Genomic DNA, 18835 nt, shown 5'->3' with positions numbered 1-18835 from the left:
CAATTTTACAGCAAGTACAGAAAATAAATATAATAAAAGAGAATGGGAGACACTTTGTGTACAATACAGCAGGGACACAAATAGACATACATGAGACAGAAAACAAGGTGCAGTAGTGGTGGGGGTGAAATAATATATATATAAAATAAAAGAATGGGAGACACTATATGTACAATACAACAAGAACACAACAGACATACGTAGACAGAAGATTACAGTGCAATATTGATGGTGATTGAGATGGAATGACAGTATAAATAGAATCCGTATAACAGTAGTGCAAATATGGTGTATGGCTTAAGGCTGGCAAGGATAATGAGTGTGTAAAGTTCTTAAAGTTCACAGTTTTTGAGGAATTGAAGTGAGTATTGACAGTGCAAGTATAGCAGTAGTGCAGGTATTGGGTGTGTAGTGCAGGTCCGTTTGGAAAAGTTCCAGTACTGTGTGTGTTCTAGTACAGAGGAAGTTGGAAGACGTGAAGGACATAATGTGAATTAGGTCGTCCTGAGAATCATTTTAACGTTGTTAAAGAAACAAACATACTGGCTGCAAACTCTGGAAACAGAGCTAGTTACCCAGTTGCTGTTGCTCCTCCCACACTGGCTGACATCACGTGATGCTCGTCGTCATGGTTATGAGTACACTAAGCAATACTACACATGCACTGCGTCATGTTTGATGGGATTACTTGTACCATGAATATAAACGGAGAGTTTAGACTATTAGACTATTGGGAAAAAGTGTTCATATGAACTCCTCAGTCAGTTTCTACAATCAGAATTAATTGATTCCGAATGTGTGTGAGTTTGAGTGATTGTGTGATTTTTGTGTGTGTGGGTGTTTGAGAGTGTGTGTGTGTGTGTGAGAGAGAGAGAGAGAGAGAGAGAGAGAGAGAGAGAGAGAGAGAGAGAGAGAGTGTGTGTGTGTGTACAGACAGGAGTGTGTTGGAGGGAGGGAACTCTAGTCTAGTCAGCAGGCTGGAGGCCCAGACTTCGGCTGTTCCGCTGCTCCGCCTGCCCTCCCTCCGCCGGCGGACACAGGCCACGCCCCCTCCCCCAGGCCGGCTGGCTCAGGCCCCGCCCCCTCCCTCAGCGGGCTGGCACAGGCCCCGCCCCCGCATTTTTCTCTCCTGAATCACCGCTGATGCAACGCGACTTCAGAACAGAGAACATTATTTCCAGACTGTCATTTACTTTTTTCTTTTTCTTTTTTTCTTAGAAAACAAGAAACCTAAACATAGCACAAAAATAAAGAAAGATAAATTACGCATAGAATAATACAATTAAAAAAATATCACAAGTGGCAAAAAATTACAATACTAATAAAATACTGCTTCTTAAGTGCAATAAAATTTCTGAATAAATATTAACTATTAGAGGGGAAACTAAACAGACACTGAGACACAGAGCTGCACACTCGATTTAAATTATATATCCAATATAAATAAAAAAACCATCACATTGTCTTAAAAACATATAGTGGCAGTTTCCCAGAGAGTGATTAAGGGATTAGTCTTAGACCTAGGCATTTTAATTTTTTTTTTTATGTAAGGAAAATACAGTCTGAGACTCGGCTGAATGCCTGTCTGAGAAACCAACTCATAACCCAATAAATACTTCTGTCTAACAGCTAACACGCAAAAACCTCAAATAACATTAAAGCAGGAGCTCTTTAAATTTAAGTAAATGAAATAAAGTTCAATGCATTTACCAATTTAACAAAAATAGTTACTAGTTTAATTCATCACTGGTGGAATGTGTAGTTAATGTAATTGACTTGTATGAAATGTTTTTTTGTTAGTGAAAGTAAAATAATTTACAGGTTAATTACGTTATGTTAATTAGGCTGACGAGCGATGATGATGATGATGATGATAATGATGATGAATGCTAAGCTGTGTGTCAGTGTGTAGGAGACTAAAGCTAGCTGTTAACTACTAAGCATGAGGTTATTTTATAAATCTAACAGGTTAAATTACAATTTCAACTGTTAAAATATTAAAGATGGAAAACATTATTGTTCATTTACTGTTAGAGTAAAAAAGTCACTAGTGAGATTCGGATTAGAGAGAGAAAGTGAGGGGGGGTAAGGGGGAGGTGGCAGAAAGGTAATGAACTTCTGACCTGCTGTAGAGATTCTCAGAGGAAGTTCCAGAGTTTGAGTGGATCTTCAGAACAGCATTTCTCACAAAACTCAAGACTCATAAAAACGACACTAACCCCAAACTTTCAGCCTTTTATTGCAGCCAGATGGACCTGAAACTGCAGCTCCAAAACTCCAGTAAAACCAGTCAACCTCGGCTACACCTAACCTCCATCACCAACTCTCACAAACACCTAACCTCCATCACCAGCTCTCACAAACACCTAACCTCCATCACCAGCTCTCACAAACACCTAACCTCCATCACCAGCTCTCACAAACACCTAACCTCCATCACCAGCTCTCACAAACACCTAACCTCCATCACCAACTCTCACAAACACCTAACCTCCATCACCAACTCTCACAAACACCTAACCTCCATCACCAGCTCTCACAAACACCTAACCTCCATCACCAGCTCTCACAAACACCTAACCTCCATCACCAGCTCTCACAAACACCTAACCTCCATCACCAACTCTCACAAACACCTAACCTCCATCACCAACTCTCACAAACACCTAACCTCCATCACCAACTCTCACAAACACCTAACCTCCATCACCAACTCTCACAAACACCTAACCTCCATCACCAACTCTCACAAACACCTAACCTCCATCACCAGCTCTCACAAACACCTAACCTCCATCACCAGCTCTCACAAACACCTAACCTCCATCACCAGCTCTCACAAACACCTAACCTCCATCACCAACTCTCACAAACACCTAACCTCCATCACCAACTCTCACAAACACCTAACCTCCATCACCAACTCTCACAAACACCTAACCTCCATCACCAACTCTCACAAACACCTAACCTCCATCACCAACTCTCACAAACACCTAACCTCCATCACCAACTCTCACAAACACCTAACCTCCATCACCAACTCTCACAAACACCTAACCTCCATCACCAGCTCTCACAAACACCTAACCTCCATCACCAGCTCTCACAAACACCTAACCTCCATCACCAGCTCTCACAAACACCTAACCTCCATCACCAGCTCTCACAAACACCTAACCTCCATCACCAGCTCTCACAAACACCTAACCTCCATCACCAACTCTCACAAACACCTAACCTCCATCACCAACTCTCACAAACACCTAACCTCCATCACCAGCTCTCACAAACACCTAACCTCCATCACCAGCTCTCACAAACACCTAACCTCCATCACCAGCTCTCACAAACACCTAACCTCCATCACCAACTCTCACAAACACCTAACCTCCATCACCAACTCTCACAAACACCTAACCTCCATCACCAACTCTCACAAACACCTAACCTCCATCACCAACTCTCACAAACACCTAACCTCCATCACCAGCTCTCACAAACACCTAACCTCCATCACCAGCTCTCACAAACACCTAACCTCCATCACCAACTCTCACAAACACCTAACCTCCATCACCAGCTCTCACAAACACCTAACCTCCATCACCAGCTCTCACAAACACCTAACCTCCATCACCAGCTCTCACAAACACCTAACCTCCATCACCAACTCTCACAAACACCTAACCTCCATCACCAGCTCTCACAAACACCTAACCTCCATCACCAGCTCTCACAAACACCTAACCTCCATCACCAGCTCTCACAAACACCTAACCTCCATCACCAGCTCTCACAAACACCTAACCTCCATCACCAGCTCTCACAAACACCTAACCTCCATCACCAACTCTCACAAACACCTAACCTCCATCACCAACTCTCACAAACACCTAACCTCCATCACCAGCTCTCACAAACACCTAACCTCCATCACCAGCTCTCACAAACACCTAACCTCCATCACCAGCTCTCACAAACACCTAACCTCCATCACCAACTCTCACAAACACCTAACCTCCATCACCAACTCTCACAAACACCTAACCTCCATCACCAACTCTCACAAACACCTAACCTCCATCACCAACTCTCACAAACACCTAACCTCCATCACCAACTCTCACAAACACCTAACCTCCATCACCAGCTCTCACAAACACCTAACCTCCATCACCAGCTCTCACAAACACCTAACCTCCATCACCAGCTCTCACAAACACCTAACCTCCATCACCAACTCTCACAAACACCTAACCTCCATCACCAACTCTCACAAACACCTAACCTCCATCACCAACTCTCACAAACACCTAACCTCCATCACCAACTCTCACAAACACCTAACCTCCATCACCAACTCTCACAAACACCTAACCTCCATCACCAACTCTCACAAACACCTAACCTCCATCACCAACTCTCACAAACACCTAACCTCCATCACCAGCTCTCACAAACACCTAACCTCCATCACCAGCTCTCACAAACACCTAACCTCCATCACCAGCTCTCACAAACACCTAACCTCCATCACCAGCTCTCACAAACACCTAACCTCCATCACCAGCTCTCACAAACACCTAACCTCCATCACCAACTCTCACAAACACCTAACCTCCATCACCAACTCTCACAAACACCTAACCTCCATCACCAGCTCTCACAAACACCTAACCTCCATCACCAGCTCTCACAAACACCTAACCTCCATCACCAGCTCTCACAAACACCTAACCTCCATCACCAACTCTCACAAACACCTAACCTCCATCACCAACTCTCACAAACACCTAACCTCCATCACCAACTCTCACAAACACCTAACCTCCATCACCAACTCTCACAAACACCTAACCTCCATCACCAGCTCTCACAAACACCTAACCTCCATCACCAGCTCTCACAAACACCTAACCTCCATCACCAACTCTCACAAACACCTAACCTCCATCACCAGCTCTCACAAACACCTAACCTCCATCACCAGCTCTCACAAACACCTAACCTCCATCACCAGCTCTCACAAACACCTAACCTCCATCACCAACTCTCACAAACACCTAACCTCCATCACCAGCTCTCACAAACACCTAACCTCCATCACCAGCTCTCACAAACACCTAACCTCCATCACCAACTCTCACAAACACCTAACCTCCATCACCAGCTCTCACAAACACCTAACCTCCATCACCAACTCTCACAAACACCTAACCTCCATCACCAGCTCTCACAAACACCTAACCTCCATCACCAACTCTCACAAACACCTAACCTCCATCACCAACTCTCACAAACACCTAACCTCCATCACCAACTCTCACAAACACCTAACCTCCATCACCAACTCTCACAAACACCTAACCTCCATCACCAACTCTCACAAACACCTAACCTCCATCACCAACTCTCACAAACACCTAACCTCCATCACCAACTCTCACAAACACCTAACCTCCATCACCAGCTCTCACAAACACCTAACCTCCATCACCAGCTCTCACAAACACCTAACCTCCATCACCAACTCTCACAAACACCTAACCTCCATCACCAGCTCTCACAAACACCTAACCTCCATCACCAACTCTCACAAACACCTAACCTCCATCACCAGCTCTCACAAACACCTAACCTCCATCACCAACTCTCACAAACACCTAACCTCCATCACCAACTCTCACAAACACCTAACCTCCATCACCAACTCTCACAAACACCTAACCTCCATCACCAACTCTCACAAACACCTAACCTCCATCACCAACTCTCACAAACACCTAACCTCCATCACCAACTCTCACAAACACCTAACCTCCATCACCAACTCTCACAAACACCTAACCTCCATCACCAGCTCTCACAAACACCTAACCTCCATCACCAACTCTCACAAACACCTAACCTCCATCACCAACTCTCACAAACACCTAACCTCCATCACCAACTCTCACAAACACCTAACCTCCATCACCAACTCTCACAAACACCTAACCTCCATCACCAACTCTCACAAACACCTAACCTCCATCACCAGCTCTCACAAACACCTAACCTCCATCACCAACTCTCACAAACACCTAACCTCCATCACCAACTCTCACAAACACCTAACCTCCATCACCAGCTCTCACAAACACCTAACCTCCATCACCAACTCTCACAAACACCTAACCTCCATCACCAACTCTCACAAACACCTAACCTCCATCACCAACTCTCACAAACACCTAACCTCCATCACCAGCTCTCACAAACACCTAACCTCCATCACCAGCTCTCACAAACACCACACTCCAATAATATACCAATAATATCACTCCCTAGCTTAACTTTCTGATATAATGTAAACACACAACCTGGCCTCTCATTATTCTTCAGTAAAAACTGAAACATTTATAAATTAATAATTTTTACATACACTACCCAACACTACACCCCCCAACACTACAACACCCAACACTACACCCCCAACACTACAGCCCCCAACACTACACCCCTCAACACTACACCTCCCAACAGTACACCCCCCGACACTACACCCCCCAACACTACAGCACCCAACACTACACCCCCAACACTACAGCCGCCAACACTACACCCCCTACACTACACCCCAACCCTACATCCCCCAACACTACACTCCCAACCCTACATCCCCCAACAATACACCCCCAACCCTACAGCCCCCCAACACTACACTCCCAACACTACACCCTCAACACTACACCCCCAACCCTACACCCCCAACCCTACAGCCCCCCAACACTACACTCCCAACACTACACCGTCAACAATACACCCCCAAACACTACACCCCCTACACTACACCCCAACCCTACATCCCCCAACAATACACTCCCAACACTACACCCCCAACACTACACCCCAACCCTACACCCCAACACTACACCCCCAACCCTACACCCCCAACCCTACAGCCCCCCAACACTACACTCCCAACACTACACCGTCAACACTACACCCCCCAACAGTACACCCCCAACAATACACCCCCAAACACTACACCCCCTACACTACACCCCAACCCTACATCCCCCAACAATACACTCCCAACACTACACCCCCAACACTACACCCCAACCCTACAGCCCCCCAACACTACACTCCCAACACTACACCCCCAACACTACACCCCCAACCCTACATCCCCAACACTACACCCCTAACACTACAACGCCAACACTACACCCCTCAACACTACACCTCCCAACAGTACAGCCCCAACACTACACCCCCAACACTACACCCCTCAACACTACATCCCTCAACACTACACCCCCAACACTACTACCCCTAACACTACACCCCAAAACACTACAGCCCCAACACTACACCCCCCAACACTACATCCCCAACACTACACCCCTCAACACTACAGCCCCAACACTACACCCCCAACACTACACCGCCAACACTACACCGCCAACACTACACCCCCAACACTACACCCTCAACACTACACCCCCAACACTACACCCCCAACACTACACCCCCAACACTACAGCCCCAACACTACACCCCCAACACTACACCCCCAACACTACATCCCCAACACTACACCCCCAACACTACAGCCCCAACACTACACCCCCAACACTACAGCCCCAACACTACACCCACCAACACTACACCCCCAACACTACACCCCCAACACTACATCCCCAACACTACACCCCCAACACTACACCCCCAACACTACAGCCCCAACACTACACCCCCAACACTACACCCCCAACACTACACCCCCAACACTACAGCCCCAACACTACACCGCCAACACTACACCCCCAACACTACACCCTCAACACTACACCCCCAACACTACACCCCCAACACTACAGCCCCAACACTACACCCACCAACACTACACCTCCAACACAAGAGATTAATGTTCACTTTGCAATATTATAAAATTCTGTGTTTCTGGAACCGAACATTCGTCCCACAGATACACTCTGTTCTACTCATAGCGGGACAATGACCTCATCCAGAACAGCACCACTGTTCACCAGATGTGTGTGAGAGAGAGAGAGACAGAGAGAGAGAGAGAGACAGAGAGAGACAGAGAGACAGCTAGAGAGAGAGAGAGAGACAGAGAGAGAGAGAGACAGAGAGAGAGAGAGACAGCTAGAGAGAGAGAGAGAGAGAGAGAGAGAGAGAGAGAGGGACAGAGAGAGAGAGAGAGACAGAGAGAGACAGAGAGAGAGAGACAGCTAGAGAGAGAGAGAGAGAGAGGGACAGAGACAGAGAGATTTGAGAACGAAAAAAACATCTGCCTGAAGATTTTACTGCAGAAGTTTGAGAGCCTGTCATTAAAAGTTCAACTGGAGGATTCTGGAACAGTTTAACCAAACCCAGCTAACCCTGAACCCAAGAGACAGACAGACAGACAGAGTATAGGGGTATATGGGGGGTGTAGGGGGTTTAAGGGTGTAGGTTAGCTTTAGCTATCAGCTACATTTCTCCTCCTGCATGAACTGTAATGGCTAATCTGAGAACAATACAGACACAGACCTGCAGCTTCTGAAGCCCCAGAAAATAAACTGTACAAACATTAATTCCCACTGATCCTAATGACTTTATATTACAGATGATTAGACAGAGAGGAGGGGAGGAGTTAAAAGTTTACTCTTAGTTTTATGATGGTGTTGAGCAGTAGCCTAATATAATAAATGCTTATATTTGTGTTTAACTGAGTTTCTTTAAACATCTGCGGCCTGTCTATTTGTCTGTCTGTCTACCTGTCTATCTGTCACCTTTAGAACTAACTGCAGCAGGGTTAAGCTCACAGAACCAGTAAATGAGGCCAGAAAGAATACAAAGAACAAAGAGAGAAAGAGAGAGATAGAAAGAATCAGAAAGAGAGGTAGAGGTAGAGAGAGAGAGACCCATGTGTAACTGAGTAATTGGGAATGACGAGTGTAAAGGCAGATCAAGCCGTTCTGAATAAAGCTCCATCCTCAGAAAAGTGGAAAGAGGTTCAGCAGATGTTTGCTGAAGAGTCGGTGAGGGGGTGGAAGGAACAAAAGCGACGGAGCGACAGAGCAGAGGAGGAGTCAATGCACAGACCCACGCTGGGCTGTATAGCAGAGAGGCAGCTGGGCTGAATGAATGTGACGTTTGGGTTTTGCACAGCAGCAGGAATACCGTCTGAGATTAACGAGAAAAAGAACATTTACACCACAGTCGTCCAGCAAACACAACCTTCAGCATCAGAAACTCACTCTTTAGTTTAATGATGGAGCTACAAATTTATTACAGTCAGCTCAGCTCAGCACTGACAAATGAGTCTGACACAAATATCAGCCCAGATGATTTTTACATCCAAGAACAAAAGTCATCTCTCTCATTGCTCTAAATGTTATATTACACAGAAATGTGCACCAGTCCAGAACTAGCTGTGTATTTTTACTCCACCCACCCCAGACTTGTGTGACCAATAAGCAAAGAGCACCTATTTACCCCTCCAGGTTCACACAGAGCAACACAGTCCTGCTGAAACCAGCAGCAATCAGAAACTAATGAAGAGCAATGCTAAGATCTGTCTTCTGAATAATGTTTGAACATGTAATGAATGACATCATAATTATTAGATGAAACACTACTAGTTTCTGTTTCCACGTTTTGCTCTACAGAACGCTCTGTCTGGTTTTAGCAGCACTATTATGAAAAGTAGAATCACACTGGAGTTGGATATTTATTAAAAAGTAGTGAAAACAGACCTGGGTATAATTAGAATTAATTCCGGAAGTGAATTATATTTATCATTCTGCTTCTGAATATGAGTCTAATGTACAAAAGTATTTAAAATTACAGCGGTTCGTTCTCTGACCGGCTCCTGCAGCTCAGTGTTTTCTGAACAGCCATCTTGCTGAGTGAGGCTGAAACACCAGCTTTTTGAGGACCATCTCAGTCTGAGAGGAAAATGGAGGCCCAGCCAGCTGTGAGCGCGAGAGGCGCGAGAGGCGCCGGGGTGAATCAGCCTTTCTGGAAAAAAAAACACAAAAACTCCCAGCAACTGTGAGAGCACTGCAGTACTGCAGAAAACCAGAGAGAGAGAGAGAGAGAGAGAGAGAGAGACAGAGAGAGACAGACAGATAGAGAGAGAGAGAGACAGAGAGACACATAGAGAGAGACAGAGAGACAGATAGAGAGAGAGACAGATAGAGAGACTGCTATTTTGACTGATTTTTTTTAATCATATGCATATTTTAGTAACTATAAGTTTTCTTTAATACTATATTTACTTTTTTTCAACAGATCTATGTGTGTATACAGTATATATATATATATGTATATACTTGTATATTTGTATGTTAATCTATTTCTGTACTGTTTGACTAAAATGCCTTAACAATACAAACTGAACTGAGAGAGATAGAGTGAGAGAGAGAGTGATAGAGGGAGAGAGGGATAGAAAGAGTGAGAGAGAGAAAGACAGAGTGGGAGAGGGACAGAGAGATGGAGTGTTGGCAGGTTTTTTTCTCTGCTGCTCTGAGTTCCTATTTAGAACAGGAAGAGCAGCTTTGCTTAGCAACCGAACTCCTCCCACCAATCACTGAAGTTTCTGTGGCTAATGCAGGAGGAGCGACTGAGAAAGAGAGAGACAGAGTGAGAGACAGAGAGAGAGAGCGAGAGAGAGAGAGACAGAGAGAGAGAGAGACAGAGAGAGAGACAGACAGAGAGACAGAGAGAGAGAGACAGAGAGAGAGAGACTCTCGCCTGTCTGTCCCACCAGATCCAGCTCAGAGGCGTCTCCTGAATGGTTCAGATGCTCAGAGAGGAGCCAGAAGTGGGTTTTGGAATCCGGATTGTGTTTAGATCTGAATCTGAGATCACACTCATATAAATATGAGTCTTATAATAGATACTAAATATGTCTAATCTAGTTAATTATGTAAATATTAAATAAATATTGAATTAATGATTATAATATAGTAGTTAATCAGAAACCTAGTTGTAGATAAGAACTACATACAAATGAACAAAGTGATATTATTAAAGGCTTGAAAACACAGTGAATCATTCACCATCAGATGACAAAGCCTAGATTGGGACATTTTAATCATGTTTTAATTAATAAGGAACGTGGATCACGATCATAATCAATAACTTATATCACTGTACTCATGTTTTCTTTTTCATATCTTCAGGATTTACGCATCACTACATTCCTCCTTCCACCTTAGTGTAGTAAAACTCAGACAGTAAAGTTTCTGATTTTAATGAAATATTGTTATAAAAATGAACAAACTGATATCAGGCTGAGTGAGGAGTTCAGTGGGAGGATCTGGGCTGGTGATCCTTACTGTGGAGTCAGGAGACAGATGGGGATGGAGATGAGGAGGCGTGAGCTCATATTAATCTCTTCCCCCACCGGAACAGCTGATCCAGGCATTACGCATAAAACCTGCACGCAAAGATCCACCTCTACATGACGCCTTTCAGCTGCACTCGGATCAGTTTTTATCTTTAGATCCATAGTAATGTTCATCCAGATTCTGTTAAAAAGATCAGGGTTTCCTGCAGAATGCTCTTCTACCTGTATTTAAATCTGTATCCTGTCATTTTCCTCACACACTGAACTGAACTCGACAAACAGAGTGACTTCTACAATAGTGCAATAACACTTCACAATCAGGGCCATCACAATTCAGAATACTGACAGCAGAGTTTCAGGTATGTGCCGATATCAAGTACTGATACCAGCTTTCCCATTTTTATAGGTGTTATTCTGGTAAAGGAGTGTTTTAAATACCAAATAACTAAAGTGCTGTTTCTGCATCACTGCAAACATTATTTTATTTATTTTAATAGTATACTTTATTTAAAAACATTTTACCAATACATGATTGTACATGAGAGCCTGAGCTTTAAAACCAAACTACACTATAAATGAATAATTGGATATGGATCACAGGTCAAAATACAGGTAAATACTGTGATATGCTTTGCATTATATAAGAATGTAAAGTATCCTCGGTGTGGCAAAATACTGCACTGTGATAAAATCATCTTTGTTGGACCGTATAAATGCCTTCAATCATTCAAACACCAAAACAACATATTTGATCATCAATGTCATGTCAGTTTTGTTACAGGTTATTTTAATCTGACTGCATGAAGCTAATCAATAATAACAACAAATATAGCCGCAAGCGGCAATCATCGGGTTCAAGCACCAACTGGCACAATGGTGCCTACTAGAGCATTGGTGATGAGTAAGAAGGTCTAATATGATTGGAGTTGCCGTGTCACATTTAGAGATTATTAAAAGTTTTTCACCTGTTATTAATGTTGAGCAGAGGCATTTCAACCTGATCAGTGCTTAAATTCACATGTAAATCTAGTGAACTTTGTAGGATATTCATTAAGTGAGTTAGAACTAGTCAAAAGGTGTCTACATGTTATTGGTATTGATCAGGTGGCTTCAACCAGAATGTTCACAAAGTGGTGTTCAGATTGACCTTTTAACCTTTGCAAAACAAGCTGAAATGTTTGACCAAACAAATTAACACAAAGGAGTGCATTGTCTGACATGACATGTAACTACAAAGTTATTCTAAATCTAGTTCTGAATTAAATGGCGCTTCATCAAGCACCAACTGGAAAAATGGTGCCTACTAGAGCATAGGATGGTGATGTGTAAGAAGGTCTAACACAATTGGAGACACTCTGTCACATTTAGAAATGATCAAAAGTCTTTCACCTGTTATTAATGTTGAGAAGAGGCACAAAGGAGTGAATGTTCTGATATGACATGTAATGTCAAGTTATTCTTAATCTAGTTCTGTATTAAATGGCGCTTCATCAGAGTGATATTGTACAGAGGTCTTTAACATTGTGAGATTACAGCAAATACTGCAGAGTTACAGCAATTTAGGTTAGAAATTCCAAGGACGCACAGATTGCTTGATGCCTGGACACTATTTTATGTGAAATTTTCACAAATGTTTTTAATGAACATTTACCTAGAGACTCTACAGTGTGCAGCAAGACCAAAATGGAGGTGATAGGCCAAATATCCAGAGAGTAGTTTCAATATAGCTATTTTCAAACAATTAGCAATTATGAATAAACAAAGCACTTTTTAAACATAGTTGTATTGACAAATTTGTCAGAGCCACTGTACTAAATATGGCAAAAACAATTAGATGTCAAAATAGTACAGTATGATTGACATATAATAGTTTCTTTGGAACAGCGCCCCCCAGTGGCCGGATTGTTTCAGCACTTTGCAGGTCACTACAATGTGTCCACCTGAACATAGTGTCATCCAGATTGGGCAACATTCAGCCTGCCAAAATGTCTGCTGAATGCTGATTGGCTGATGGTGTTCAGCCATGTTGATTGATTACGTTGTCCTTTGAACATCCTTTAGAGGCTGTATGATAGATTCTGCATGCAAGTTTTCAGCTTGCTAGGTTGCACGGTTGCTGAGAAACAGTGTTCCAAATTTAACTGTTGGAGTGAATGGGGCATATATCCGGAAGGACTAATTTGCATATGGCAGCCTTTTTGTTTACAAATTTCAATTTTTTTTGATGAATATTAAAGGCCATGCTCTCATGAGTATTTTGATACCAAACATGCTAGGATTGGTCAAAATCCCTAGGACTAGTTCGCAAAAGTATGTTTTGCATATTATGCAAATTAGCAAAAAATCTATATAGACGGAAGTGCATTGGAAAGTTGTAGATATTGACCCAAGGAATCCACCAAAAAAAAAAGAATTTTGAATGTAGGTCTTAGGGTTTTTGAGTTATTGAGAAAAATGTGAAAAATGAATTTCCTTGCTTATAGCGCCACCACTCGACCAATCTGTGCCATTTTTGTTGTCCTCCGAGATGCACTGATCCTACATCTACCTACCAAGTTTCATATCTCTACGACTTACGGTTTAGGCTGCACAACTGCTTTTTCAGAGGAAGAAGAAGAAGAAGAAGAAGAAAAATCTTAGCAAAAACAATAGGACCTTCGGTGCTTGAACCCTAATAGCAACAATAACTAATCAACAATATTCTTTCTCTGTAGAAAAGTAGGGGGGTTCATATTAAACGGCACTTTTTCTCATTATGGTATAACTCTGACTTCTGAAGAAACTCTAATCACAGCTTTTAGTTTTGAGAAAGTTTGAAATATATAATATTCGTGTAAACCTTCATCTTATAATCGGTAAATCTGTTCAGTCTCTGGTGAGGCGAGAGCGTTTGATGGTAGTGATGTTAGTGTGTGGGAAACAGATGATGAAATCTGGGAGATGTTTGGTGGGAGTGTGTACAGTACAGTCAGGTCTGTAAGTATTTGGACACACAGTGTTTCTGTAGTGTTATTAAAGTGAAACATCAACCATCAACACAAAGCACTGTAATAAATTCCAACCTAGTTTCATGTTTTTCGTGTTTTTTTTACCATGTCCATGTTTTCTTATTTCATGGGTTGTGTTAGTGAATAGATAACAAACTAGAATATCAGGAACATGAGGAACTCACACAGTAATGCAGATTTTAATCAAAAGACTAAAATAAAATGTTCATAAAGAGGAACACTTCTAACATGTTTTCTTTTGCACTGATTTCTGCAGCCTGGCTGAGAGTAACTTGGTTTGTGATAAATGTTTTGCAGTCAATTTATTTACCGTTTTTCTGGGTCTTTTATCAGAAGGCCATCTGTCCAGTTGAATACCCAGTGTGCATGTGATTGGCTGTCCAAAATAAAAGAAGGGGGAGGTGGGTCACAGGCTTTGCAAAAAGGTCACATGTCGCGGCCCTCGGACTATAGGTGTCACGGCCCCGGTGCTTCGAGTCGGCAATTTCTTAATGAAATGTTCAACAATCGGCCCGGTGCTGGAGCCGGCCAGACTCGGCCCGGTCAGGCCTTTATCCACAGCCTGCGACGCCTCGCACTAGGTAATCAATAACTGCTGCAAAATAACACCTACAAAAACATAAGCTGCTCTTTACATTCAAATTCAATTCGGTTCATATTTATTTTTACATTGTTTTTTACAACAAATGTTACAAAGCAGATTAAGAGCGATATGGTCCGACCTCAACATGAGCATCACCACAAATCAGCTGTTATAAATGATCTATAATCATTCAGAATAAATTCTTATTATATCAACTTATGTTAAAAGTTATCTTTCATTTCTTTCATTACAACAAATTACAGTGGTGTAGAAACATGCACACAATACACAATCATATTTATTTATTCTTTTAATTTTACTAAAAACCACTGTGAACATTTAATCCTATATGGACAAAGTTATAATAATGTATTATTATTTAGTTTTATTCATTTTGGTTTTCTAAAAAAAACTTTTAATGCACAAACAGTTAAGGAATAAATAACTGAACTGAAAACAGAAAGTGTGTATCAGAGTCAGAGTGAGGGCGGATCGGTGAGTAAATCTGTGGCTGCAGAGGCTTGTGATGGTGATATGATGGTGATGGTGATGAAACTGATGTTGTTGTGTGTGAGTGAGCCAAGGCAGCCTGCTGTCCACTCATTCAGCTCCTCACACACACACACACACACACACACACTCAAACACACACACACCTACACACACACTCAAACATACATACACACATACACACACACTCAAACATACATACACACACACACACACACACATTCACACACATACCAACACACTCAAACATACACACACACACACACACACATACACACACACTCAAACACACTCACACATACACACACAAACATACATACAAACACACACACATATACCCACACTCATACACACACTCATACACACACACGTTTACGGCTCTACAGCAAACAATTTAATGAGTGTGAATATTGATTATATGCTTATAATCAATAAACACAAACTATATATAAATAAAGAGAATTTTGCAGTTTAAACAGTGCAGAGCTTCACTTCCCACCACTGTAGTGACATCATTCATTCATACCATTAATCATCATCATCATCATCATCATCACACTGAGCCTGCTGGAGTAACACCAGTGTAATACACACACACACACACATGCTACACACACTATACACACACACACAACAACACGCACACTGCGCTCAGCAGCTGTCACATGGTGCCTGTGACCGCTCACACACAGGGTCAGCAGTGACCCCAAACACCACAGCTTTTTCACTAAGTGACCTCTACACCCCCTTTTCCACACATACACACACACACACAAACAATACACACACACAATACACATATTTAGCTCACCCCCCTCAGCCTCACTATCTCTTATATTAAAGTATCCACTGATCTGTTGGTCATCAGCAGACACCCTGTTCACTGATCTGAGGCCAGAACTTAGAACTCTGTCATAAACAGTCTCAGGTTTTTGGGGTAAAACTCGTCTTTCAAACTAGGTCTAATGTTATTTTCTGGGGATGTTGTGTATATTTTAGTGGTTTTCTAAATGCCAGTTTTCAGCTTTAATGTATATATTTACATAAGCTCATAATAATAAATTAATATACAGAGAATCATATTATTCATTAATTTAAAAATACAAATACTGTGATTTATTCCCAATAACTTTATATCACTGTAATATAATAAATAATAAAAAATCACTATACATATTTGTAATATCTGTAAAATATTTGATGAGTGCTAATTTTTTTTTGAGCAATTAATAACCTGTTAATAACATGTTTCCCATATAAATGAATATCTGTTTTCAAAATTCTCATTTCATCTCATTGTCAACCGCTTAATCCGTGAAGGGTCGCGGGGGGGATGGGGGGGTGGGGGGGCCTGGAGCCTATCCCAGCAGGCATCGGGCGGAAGGCAGGATACACCCTGGACAGGCCGCCAATCCATCGCAGGGCATGTTTTCAAAATTATAGAAGCATATTTCAGTGTTGTCTCTTAGGGTATACAGTATTAGAGTGAGATGCACCGATGTGGAAATTCTGGGCAGATACTTAACATTGCACATGTACAGTATTTCAGATATTCACATCTTACAGAGAGAGACTACATACCCCGGTATAACTTTATAAACGAATCTATATTTATATGCCTAATACTTTTCAACTGATAAAAAATGTCAGATTTTGGGGCATTATGTCCATTTGGGGGGGAAAACTAGTTCAGCACACACAAACACCCCCCCCCCCCCCAACACACAGTGAATATAAACACAATCAATAATGTAAGTACACTAACTTTTACACTGCCCTTACCTTCTCTCTCTCTCTCTCTCTCTCTCTCTCTCTCATAGATTTATTTTAAAATCAAACAAATCACTTAAAACACTCGGGGTTTTACTTTAAAAAGTTTAAATTACACTCTCTCACTCTCACCGTGGGCTTCGTGGGCTGGAATTTCTCCTTTAGCCGGTCCAGTCTCCGCTGCAGCTCGGTGTGCTCCGTGGGCGGCGCGCGATCCCGGTCCAAGAGGATGTACGCGCGCCAGTTGGCCGAGTCGAATCCCCAGTGGCACGTGCGGTTCTCTCGGCGCCGGTGGCTGTGCACCACGAAGCGGCGCGCGGGAAACATCAGCCCGCAGTCCGCGCACTGCACGCACGCGGCCCCGGGCCCCGAGTACAGCTCCGGCACGAACACGCCGTCGCAGCGGCCAAAGCACTCGTGGTAAACCGGCACGCTCTTGTCGGTGGTCGCGAGCTCTAGGGCGGCGGGGCCTCCGCGGGACGGCAGCGCTCCCCCGTGAACCAGCGCGTTACAGAGCCTCTCCGCGTCCGTCTGCGTGATCAGCCCGCAGGAGGGCGCGGAGAACGGCAGCACTCCCACCACCTTCAGGACCTCCAGCTGCTCGGCGGTGCAGCGCGAGCAGTACACGTGCAGCTCGTCGCAGACTGCGTTAATTTGTTGCAGGGAGAAATCCCGCAGCACCGTGTTCAGGATCTGCGGGAGACACAGCCGCTTCTCCCCGCCGACCACAAAGCACGAGATGGTCTCCCGCTCCAGCACCGTCTCGCAGCGAGCAGTGGAGCGGTCCGGGGGCACCAGCAGAGGCCCGGGCAGCGGAGGCGGCGGCGGAGAGCGCGCGGGGCCCGGCGGAAGCCCCTCGTCCCCCCTGGCTTTACCAAAGGGAGCCTCGCGCTGCCAGCGGGCGGAGAAAGCGGCCGGTCCGCCTAGAGAGCGCATGGAGCTCAGGTGGAACTGGCGGAGCGTCCGCTGGAGCCCGGCCGGGGGCTGGAAGCTCGGAGGCGCTTCCATTAAACCAGACCGAAACAAAACCAGCAAAATAAAGATAATACAACAGCAAATCAACCCGGTCCAGACCCGCCGCTCCTTACCGGGGAAAACTCCCGACCCGGTTCCGAACAGAAACAGCAAGGAAATCTGATTTTCCAGCCGGAAAAACAAAACAAACTCCCGCAGACAAACCGAGCAGGAGGCGGACCTTCCGAGTGAGAGAGAGAGGAATAGAGTGAGAGTGAGAGAGAGAGAGAGAGAGAGAGAGAATGAAAGAGTCCACTGCCACCACCCTTTACTCTCTCTGAGCTGAGCTGGGTCTTATTGAATTCCTGCCCGGAATGTAGTGACTCCCTGTGCTGCCCCACACCCCCCATCCCCCCCTTTCGTTGGCTGTTCTCCTCGGGCCGGCTGTTCTCGGAGCTGCGCTCTCTCCCCCCGCTGAGCGCAGCTGTGCTGTCTGGGTCACTGCAGCTCCACCAGGGGGTGAAGTTTAAAGCTTATTCTAAAACACTACAGAGTAAGAATAGGCCATTTTCATCCATATATGATATACCATATGATATACCAACAACAACTGTACATTATAATTTATTCCCTAAATAATACAGGTTAATGATGAGTAAA

General features: G+C 43.8%; 1 protein-coding gene across 15 annotated transcripts in view; it reads right to left on the bottom strand.

The window, feature by feature from the left end:
* Positions 1-18552, bottom strand: part of skib (v-ski avian sarcoma viral oncogene homolog b) — a 30266-nt gene extending 11714 nt beyond the window's left edge. For 5 of the 15 annotated variants that reach the window (XM_022663343.2, XM_049471559.1, XM_049471555.1 and 2 more), the window contains exons 1-2: positions 17354-18541; positions 14669-14734 (exon numbers count right to left, since the gene is read on the bottom strand). In XM_022663343.2, the coding sequence (XP_022519064.2) occupies positions 14669-14734; positions 17354-18229 (942 nt within the window). In that variant the 5' untranslated portion in view covers positions 18230-18541. Of the gene's footprint in view, positions 1-14668; positions 14735-17353 lie in introns of all 15 variants that reach the window. The other 10 variants (XM_049471557.1, XM_049471560.1, XM_049471562.1 and 7 more) reach the window with 5 other exon arrangements.
* Positions 18553-18835: the final 283 nt, after the last annotated feature.

The sequence above is a fragment of the Astyanax mexicanus genome, chromosome 24 (assembly GCF_023375975.1).
Source record: "Astyanax mexicanus isolate ESR-SI-001 chromosome 24, AstMex3_surface, whole genome shotgun sequence".
In the NCBI taxonomy this organism is placed as follows: Eukaryota; Metazoa; Chordata; class Actinopteri; order Characiformes; family Acestrorhamphidae; genus Astyanax; species Astyanax mexicanus.
This window is presented reverse-complemented; position numbering and strand designations above follow the sequence as displayed.